Below are 10,246 nucleotides of genomic sequence, written 5' to 3' on the forward strand. Positions count from 1 at the left end.
AGGGCGGATGTGGTGGCCACCACGAGCTGTAAGAAGCTCGTTGTGGACATGCACTATGAGGCCCGCATCCAGGCCATCATCACCTACCACGGCTCCGTCCTTGGGGAGAAGGTGACCAAACCTCAAGCCCGAACCATGTCGTTGACCAGGGAGCAGTATCTGCAGGTAAAGTCATGCATGTTTGGTACCAGTACTCAATGCATGAATTTTATTTTATCTTCTGATATGCACTTTATGTGTTTACTTTGCAGGTGATTCCACATTGGTGCGCCGCACATCCTCTGTGCTGGGAGCAGATGATGGATAGGTGGTGTTCGGCTGAGTGGGACGAGGCACACATAGCTAGCCGGGAACGGCGTTTGATGATGCAAGGCCCCTCCCACCACCAAGGCAGCCGGAGCCTGGGCCAATATGCCGAAGCATGGGTACGCCACCTTTTTTATTTAGATATATAGCACTAAGTTAGATATTATTTCTAACTATCTCGTTGGTTTTCGTTGCAGTCGGTGTCACATGGTGGCAGGCCTTGTTCCACCTTCTCGGCCTATGCTATGGCCCATAAGGGTAAGGCGACGTCCGACGTCACCTACAACCCGGATGACGGGCCCGAGGCCTACACCAACCCCGCCGTCTACAGCCGCCTCCATGACTACACTGCCATGGCGCAGGAAGTCCATGGCCCAGACTATGATCCGAGCACCGAGCCGATCGACCCCGATGTGCTCATGAGGGTCGGAGGAGGCAAGAGACATGGGCGGTACTGGATTGCCGACGGGGCAATCGACTCGTCCTCCACTCCCACTCTGTCTCAGGTGAGAGCAAGGAGCACGGGCTCGAGCCCAGCCATTCGACCTCGGCACGACAGCTCACAGCATCGCATACAGCAACTCGAGGTTAGTGCTTCTGTAACTCGTCCTTCCTTGAGTTATATACCTAGTCTTTGAGTTACTATAACGTTGGCTTGTAATATTACAGACCCAACTAGAAGAAGAGAGGAGGGAACGTCACGAGATGGAAGCGAGGATGATGGCGGAGCGGGAGGCAGAGCGCCGGGCAGATCATCAGAGGATGGCGGAGATGTTCCAGTACATGCAGAGCCTTGGCGCCGCACAGGGCATCGCTCCACCACCTCCATTGTTCCCTCCAGTTGACCCTGCTCTCTTCCACACTCCTGTGAGTATCAAAATTGTAGTTAGATGTTTGTAATGCATCTGGTATAACACATGCAATCTCTTCTCTGTGCAGGGCCAATCTGGAGCGGCATCCAACAACCCTCCGGAAGGGTTCAGCCCAACGCAGCCCCGGTCAAACCGCCCACCTCCATGAAGTGTTGTGTTTTCATTGTTTTAGACTTCAAAACTTATGTATAATACTTATGTCTGTGTTTGATACTTATGTGAGACCTTGCGATGTTTGAGACTTATGTTTGTGTTTGATACTTGTGTTGAACACTTATGTTTGTGATGGATATTTATGTTTGTGGTGACGGTTTTATGTTTGTGTTGGCTATTTATGTCTGTGATGATATCTGTGATGTATATATGTGATATATATGTGATATCTTATGTTTGTGTGGATGGAATACAAAAAACAAATAAAAAAGGTATATACTGGTCACTTTGCCGAGTGTTACACTCGGCGAAGAGGCTCTTTGCCGAGTGTCAGGGTCATAACACTCGGCAAAGAGCACAGACCTGGGCACCGGCTTAGGTTCTTTGCCGAGTGTTATGTCGCTGGCACTCGGCAAAGAGGTCGGCTTTGCCGAGTGCCACTTGGGACACTCGGCAAAGAGCCTGACATGGGGACCCTCCCTGGCGGGCTCTTTGCCGAGTGTCCCAACTGACACTCGGCAAAGAAGGCGGCTTTGCCGAGTGCTGCCCGGAAGACACTCGGCAAAGATATCTTCTTTGCCGAGTGCCAGCGTTGACACTCGGCAAAGCCGCCGTCTCCGCCACCCGGCGCCGTAACGGTCGCTTTTCTTTGCCGAGTGCTCCCTGGCACTCGGCAAACATCTTTGCCGAGTGCCCGAGAAAAAGTACTCGGCAAAGAAGTCTTTGCCGATGTACTGTTTGCCGAGCCTTCGTTGTCGAGTGTTACACTCGGCAAAGCCTTTGCCGAGTGTTTTTATGTCTTCGCCGAGTGCTTCAGGCACTCGGCGAAGCGATTGATTCCGGTAGTGACTATCTAACAAAAATATAATATACATTTTTTATCTATAAATGTAGATTTATATATATTTGTATTTGTATATCTTATAATACTAAATGTTCTTAGGATTCAATTTTCCCATGCTTGCCGTCAACATCTGCAATTATAGCACCTATCTATTTATTGAATCTATCCAGATTTCACATCATCCACTATTCATTTATCCTCGTCAACATACCCACCGTCCAAAATTGTTGGCAATCATGATAGTTACGTGTAAGGTATCCTTCTACTAATGTGATATAATAAAATTTCTATACTATAGCTTATTCTTCTATTTTGTGCTCCATATCTTGTCATCTGAAAAGATTTCTACCATGTGCACCTACTTCTAATTTGTATTTTGATTACTTCAAAATGCCTACGTTTTTAATTAAGTCATGCATTTCAATTTTTATGAACTCTCCCGCTCATATCTTGCCTCCACTAGTACACAATAGACAATCACTTACTCCATCCTAACACAACAGGAAAATACTTAACTTTTCTAGAGTCTAAACAGTAGGAAGTTAGCCCTGTACTCTCAAAAGTTAGAAAACTCCTCGGAAGTTAAATCATCCCGTCAAAAGTTACGCTCTCAGAAAGAAATGGTCGGAAGTTAGCTTAACTTCCGAGATGGCTCTTGGAAGTTAGTTACCTTCCTAGAGCCAAAGTTGCCTCTCAGAAGTTAACGGGTTGGTGTCGTTCCCATCGGCGATGCTAACTTTCGATCGTTTACAATTCCTCTATGAAGTTAGCCGGCTAACTTTTTATCGTCTACTAATCCTCTAGAAAGTTAGAAGGCTAACTTCTTACGTTTTCTGTAGCATCTAGGAAGTTAGTTAGCTCTAGGAAGTTAAATTGACCAGTATTACAAATGATGTTCCAATTTCATTATACACCACATTGCACACATAACAGATATACTAACCCCCCACCACATATCACATATAACATCTCACATACAATCACCACAAGACGAACAAAAATGACAACCATTTCATCACAACAACATCTCCATTTCATCACAATATGATTTCACAACATAACAATAACATCTCATCTGTAGTCATAAGACATAAAAGTCTAAATCTCACAAAATACATCAAAATGCAAGCTCACTGCTGCCAATCAACATCGGGGAACTGCGACGAGTGATGTTCGCTACCTCCACTAGCGAAGAGCGCATTGACGAAGTCGAAGCCGTCATCTTGTTGCTGCATTGGCATGGTAGCTGGAGGGGTCTGATATGCATGTATAAATGACATTCGTCGAGTCACATCGTAATATAACAACAAGTAAATAATGATGAATTTGCATACCCGATGTCCGATATGTGGTGGACGTGAAGGCCAAGGAAAATGTAAGGTAGGTGCAGGTGGGGGCACCGGGATTTGTATCCCTTGGGCTTGTGCTAGTTGATACAAAATTGCTGAATTCATTCATGTTAGTGTTTTAAATCAATACATAACTTAAAGTGAAAGTTATTATATTTCGAACTAACTTATATGAGTGCTTGCTGTGGTTGAAACTGAGCAACATATTCTTGCTGCGCATCCTATTGCCTCAAGTATTCCTGATCTTGCCTAAGCTCTTCTCGGAGTCGCTCCACTTTTGATGCATCCTGAGTGGAGCGAAGGGAGCTACGAGCAGCAGACCTCGACGAACCTCCCCTCTGAACCGTCACCTGACTCGAGTCGATGACGGGAGCTACGAGCAGCAAACCTTGAGTGGAGCAACATGAGCTACGAACAGATTCAGAATATCGATGAAGCAAGATAAGATGTATAGAGTCCACACCTTCCATGAGGATTTCCACCAGTTTCATACACAACCTGAGGATCAATAGGTGCGGTCCTCCAGTCGTAGTCCGATTCGTGCTGACTAGACATCGCCTCGCCAAATGCAGCCTCCATACAAAAGAACAATGCAATCCTATATAGAAATTTTCATATAAACAAAATATATCAAAGCATTTCAAAACACTCATCAGGCGATCTGTTGCTATTTGGCTGCACACCACATCTAGGTTTGCAGGATCTGGTCCCCGACGGAGTGTGTCACATCCTCATCAGATGTTAATTTTTAGATCCGAGTGGCGCTCAAGGCCATCAGAAGTAATTAACTTCCTACCGTTTCAATCGAACCCCGTAGGAAGTTATTATGCCAATATGCCGTAGAAGTTTGTTTTTTGGTGTCGTGCAAACTAAAATTCATACAATACTTAATGTATATGCTTTATATATGTGTCTAGATTCATCAGCATCCACTTGAATAATGTATGTGCTTTATATATGTGTCTAGATTCATCACCATCCACTTAAATATAGACATAAAAACCAAGAGGTAAAATAAATACTAGTTTAGGACAGATGGAGTATTATTATTTGTAGCTATATGAACCGACAATGACACAGAGATTTTCATTTGTTTTGTAAAAAATATTTTTTAACACTAAACCAGATTAAGACAAACTTTATATAAAAACTATAGTGTTTAAAAAGACCCAAAGCTGATAGATCAACTCATCCAATCCACAAATCAAAAAAAAATTGAGGAGTGAGAAGATGATAGGGGAGAGCAGGAATTTGCCGAGTGTCCGACAAAAAACACTCGGCAAAGCGCCGAGCACTCGGCAAAGACCCAGATTCCGGTAGTGCCTATTAGTGTGCCACCTAGCTCCATTAACTTTGAAAGCGCAGTTTTGGGTGCTAAATTTTTTGAGTGGTTCTCACATTGCTTTGGTCCACACGTACAGTCAATATAACCAACATGGTGTGTAATTTGCGATTAGCTAGCCCATACTTACTCCCCACAGCTGTTGGCCTGTTGCATTCCATGCTCTCACGCCACTGACTCGGTCTCGGTGACTCTCCTCTCTCAGGTCCCTTCCCCAAGCAGCTACTAGCGCTTTGCTTGGGCTCAAATCTGGACTCAAGCACAGATGGCATACTCGTTTACAGTTACAAAACAGCGGTGAGCTAGCGATAGTGGAGCAGGCCAGTGAAGTGAAGCAGGTTGACCACCCCCAGCGCAAATGAACCCCCTGTGGCTTTTCACCCCGTGTGGTTTGGTTTGGTCGTACTCGTACCCATAATCAGCTGTCGTTAAATAATATAATAACCACCGTAATTTCCCCGGTGACAGCTCTAATCGTGCCTGGGTATATAGTAGTACTCCCTCCGTTTCTTTTTATTAGTCGCTGGATAATGCAAAATTGCACTAATTTTGCACTATCCAGCGACTAATAAAAAGAAACGGAGGGAGTAATATATATTCTGCGCCAAATGCAATAACGGTGGTGGGATAAAGACACGGCTGGGGCCAGGAGAAATTTGAAATGCATCCACTCGTCGGTATCCGCCCGCCTGCCTGCGGTGCACACAATCCGACTGTCACGCACGTCCACTTTAGACCTACATACCTTTATTTTCCGGCAAAGCTGATCAAGACGCGAACTAAAGGCAGGATAAGCGAGGGAGCACATCGATCGCACAAAAAGCACCCAAATTTCTACCTTGTCTATCCAATGGCAGCAAGGGAGCATGGCGCGCGATAGTAAAAAAAAAAGAAAAGAAAAGAAAAGCGTTGTGGTGGTCTCGCCATGCATGCATCCTCTTTGCACACATGTTATATAACCCACGAGGTGACCACCATGGTTGTGTTTATGTAGGTAGCAACAACAGCACAAGCCCATTTGCACCGTATGCATGTTGTTGTTGTTGCTGGCTCCGGTGGGTTAGATGGACACACTGTTTAGATTGGTTAGCCTCCACCAACATCACCAACAACATCACCAACAGGCAGCAGCAGCAGCAGCGTCCTCCTCGCCGGACCAGCACCACCACCACCAGTCCCCCTACAGCTCCCGCTCCACGTCCCGCAGCAACGACACCTCCACCGGCTCACGCTCCTCTCCCTCCTCCTACCACACCCACAACCACCACTACCACTCTTCCCACCCCCACTCCCACTACAGCAGCGCCAGCTACTACTACGACCCCGCAGGCAGCGGCAGCGGCAGCGCCGGCTACTACTACTACGACCACCACCAGCCGCCGCCGCCGCCGCCGTACCAAGAAGAATGCGGCAACGACCACGGCTTTTACATGGATGAAGACTTCTCCTCCTCGTCCTCGTCCCGGTCCCGCCACTTCCAGTCGTCCTCGCGCGCCCCGCCCTCGTCGTCTCCCACGCCACCGCACGCCCAGCCCCAGCCCCCGCCCGCGTCCACGTCGTCCGGCGCCGGCGCCGGCGCCCTGTTCGAGGCGGCCGACTTCTCGTTCCCGCAGGTGGACATCGACCTCGACTTCAGCTCCCCCGCCTCGTCCTCCGGCGCCGCCGCCTCGTCCTCGGGCGGCGGCGGCGCCGGGAGGTGGGCCGCGCAGCTGCTGCTGGAGTGCGCGCGCGCCGTGGCCGCCCGCGACAGCCAGCGCGTGCAGCAGCTCATGTGGATGCTCAACGAGCTGGCGTCGCCGTACGGGGACGTGGACCAGAAGCTGGCGTCCTACTTCCTCCAGGGCCTCTTCGCGCGCCTCACCACCTCCGGCCCGCGCACGCTGCGCACGCTCGCCGCCGCGTCGGACCGGAACACGTCCTTCGACTCCACGCGCCGCACCGCGCTCAGGTTCCAGGAGCTCAGCCCCTGGGCGTCCTTCGGCCACGTGGCCGCCAACGGGGCCATACTCGAGTCGTTCCTGGACGCGGCGGCGGCGGCGGCCGCCTCCTCGTCCTCCTCCTCGCAGCACCCGCCGCGGCTGCACATCCTGGACCTCAGCAACACCTTCTGCACGCAGTGGCCGACGCTGCTGGAGGCGCTGGCCACGAGGTCGTCGGACGACACGCCCCACCTGTCCATCACCACCGTGGTGCCCACCGCCGGCGTGCCGTCGTCCGCGGCCGCGCAGCGCGTGATGCGGGAGATCGCGCAGCGCCTCGAGAAGTTCGCGCGCCTCATGGGCGTGCCCTTCAGCTTCCGCGCCGTGCACCACGCGGGGGACCTCGCGGGGCTCGACCTCGACGGCCTCGGCCTCGGCCTCCGCGAGGGCGGCGCCGCCACGGCGCTCGCGATCAACTGCGTCAACGCGCTGCGCGGGGTCGCGCCGGGGGGCGCGCGGCGGCGCGACGCGTTCGTCGCCTCGCTCCGCCGCCTCGAGCCGCGCGTGGTCACCGTCGTGGAGGAGGACGCCGACCTCGTGGCGGCGTCCGAGCCGTCGTCGTCGTCGGCCGGGGAAGCCGACGCGGAGGCGGCGTTCATGAAGGTGTTCACCGAGGGCCTCCGCTTCTTCTCGGCGTACATGGACTCCCTCGAGGAGAGCTTCCCCAAGGCGAGCAACGAGAGGCTCGCCCTGGAGAGGGCGGCGGGGCGTGCCATTGTGGACCTCGTGGCCTGCCCGGCGTCCGAATCCGTCGAGAGGCGGGAGACGGGGGCGTCGTGGGCGCGCCGCATGCGGTCTGCCGGCTTCTCTCCCGTGGCATTCAGCGACGACGTGGCCGACGACATGCGGTCGCTGCTGCGCCGGTACCGGGAGGGATGGACCTTGCGCGAGCCAGGCGCGGACGACGGCGCGGCGGCCGGGGTGTTCCTCGCGTGGAAGGAGCAGCCCGTGGTGTGGACGAGCGCGTGGAGGCCATGATCATGAACCAGATCGTGAGCTCCATCGTATCGGCAGCAGAACAAGATGATGCGTGCTCCATGCATGCATGTGTATGCTCTAGCTAGCATGCAGCGTAGGGCATGCATTGCTTCGCTGGATCGTGTGAGTGGCGGCAACGACGCGCACGGGGATCAGGTAGCGTGCTTTTTTTCCAATTATAAATCGGATGATGGATCTTAGCACTGTTTACCACATTACTTAGGTTTTTTCGAGAGGCGTAAGTATGTAGGGATCGGAGAAGCTGAAGATCAGATGCTTATTTTTTTTAAGTAGAAATTTGGGAGGAATTGACATTGTTGCAATGCATCCATGTTTTTGACTGCAAGAGATGGTTATTGTTTGGTTGATGTGGAGGTTAGAGCATCTTTAGCACCTCACCAGTAATCCATCTCCAATAAAATGGTATTGGTGGTTGCCAACAGTTTTTCTCTGAAATATTACCAAAGATGCTCTAGTATAGATCATAAATAATCTTATTCAATATACGAGACTCATGAAGAATTGAATAACAAACATTAGACAAAAAAAAATACTAGCCAACATGTGGTAAGTTAGACAGCGAACCAAGATACCTAGTTCCTCGCATTTCTGCATGCATTTTATTTTTGCAGCCAGTGAGTTGGTAGTATCATGGTTTGACGTGTGTTACTATTCCACTATTCGGCTCTGCTGATCTGTAGCATCTTTTAGTTTTTCTACCGGTTAAACTGGCCCTTTGATCACTCGTGTGCATGCATATGGTTCTCGTCATGGCATTCGCTTTGGACTGATGCAATGCAATGCAAGCAACCTAGTTCCATCTACCCGATGTGTTCGCGCTGCAGCTCGCAGCTGAGCTCATGTTTGCCGAGAGACTTGACAAGATTTGCATGCGAAGGACGAACACGATCGCACTGATTACTTCTGTTATTCTTTACTTTTCAAACATCGTATCCCATAGAAACTATAGCAGGGAAAATAAACGTACTGTGACGATTGATACCATCGCACGGTATATATGTAACTTGCACTGCATGCGTTGTGTAGTTGTGTTTCTCTTAAGAAAACACACGTGTGTTACGGTACGTACGCCAAAAAAAAAACATGCACGGTAGATTATCGATCATAGAATTAAATATTATGTTAGGTATAAAAGAATATTAAAAGCTTGGTTCATGTATATGTCCATGTTGATGTGTTACGCGGAAGGGTACAAAAAAATTTCATATATGTGCAATGTTCTTGGAGCAAACTTATGTAGCTGCCTTTGACAAATGGCACATATATATATGTCTGCCACTGCGGAGGACTAATTAATATAACGCTTGGGTTGCGAACAGCTAATATGTCCATTGTCTATTTTGGTTGTGTCGTTGTTTGATGTCTTGCAATGATTCTGGTCTACGTACGGTCGACGATCTTTTTGAGTATATTGGTAGGGCGCCTATGCTCCAAAACTTTGACCACCCATTTTATTCCAAATATTTATTTGAAAAATTAAAATTTCAAGTCACACTCAAACAACCGTAAGTGATAAAAACAAGTCACAACAAAATAAACGATACCTGAAGTTTTTTTGAATAAAACGAGTGATCAATGTTTCAAAAAAGTCAACGGTGTCATATATTTATGAACGGATGGAGTACGATATTAGTAGTCGCTCCTTTTAGGTACTGATGCTTACATCACTACCTGAACAGAGCACTTTGTCGAGTGCCGCAGGCAATCGGCAAATCCTCGAGACTCGGTGAACTGTACATCGATAACGGCTTATTTGCCGAATACTTTATGTCGGGCACACGCGACAAAGTCTTTGTCGAGTGCCAGATGACACTCGACAAAGAAAAGTTGGGGTGACGGCGCCACGGTGATAGAGCCTTTGCCGAGTGCGCAGACTAGCACTCGGCAAAGAAGCTCCCTTTACCGAGTGTCTGCTTGCCTGGCTCTCAACAAAGGGAGCTCAGCTCCAGTGGGGCCCCACGCCATCGCTAGCCTCTGTGTCGAATGTCGCAAGTTAGCACTCAGCAAAGAAGCTCCAATGGGCCCCATGCCAGCCTCTGTGTCGAGCGTCGCAAGTTGGTATTCGACAAAGGGGGCTTATTTTGCCAAGTGCCAGGACCATAGCACTCGGCAAAAAGGCTTTACCGTTCTCCAGGCATGCTCTCTTTGCCGAGTGTAACACTCGACAAAGTGCCCAGAGACCCCATTTTTTTGTTTTTGTTATCCCATCTAAATAACACAAAATGTATAAATCATTGACGTCAAATATACATCACATAATCATCATATGTATCACCAACACCACATATCTCACAAATAGCACCACATCATCAAGTTTAACAAACATAAATATCACCAGCACACAGTATCTCAACCTAGATATCACATGTATCTCACAAATCAACACCAAGTATTACCAACAT

General features: G+C 49.3%; 1 protein-coding gene across 1 annotated transcript; it reads left to right on the forward strand.

Moving 5' to 3' along the window:
- The first annotated feature begins 5,867 nt into the window (after positions 1-5,867).
- LOC103636850 (protein SHORT-ROOT 2-like) lies at positions 5,868-7,883 on the forward strand. Its single transcript, NM_001323339.1, has one exon. The coding sequence runs from the start codon at positions 5,931-5,933 to the stop codon at positions 7,821-7,823; it is 1,893 nt and encodes a 630-aa protein (NP_001310268.1). The 5' UTR covers positions 5,868-5,930; the 3' UTR covers positions 7,824-7,883.
- The last annotated feature ends 2,363 nt before the right edge of the window (positions 7,884-10,246 follow it).

This window comes from Zea mays, chromosome 1 (assembly GCF_902167145.1).
Source record: "Zea mays cultivar B73 chromosome 1, Zm-B73-REFERENCE-NAM-5.0, whole genome shotgun sequence".
In the NCBI taxonomy this organism is placed as follows: domain Eukaryota; kingdom Viridiplantae; phylum Streptophyta; class Magnoliopsida; order Poales; family Poaceae; genus Zea; species Zea mays.

Excerpts from the sequence above, each read along its gene's own strand:
- LOC103636850 (NM_001323339.1), top strand. The coding sequence starts at position 5,931 with ATGGACACACTGTTTAGATTGGTTAGCCTCCACCAACATCACCAACAA.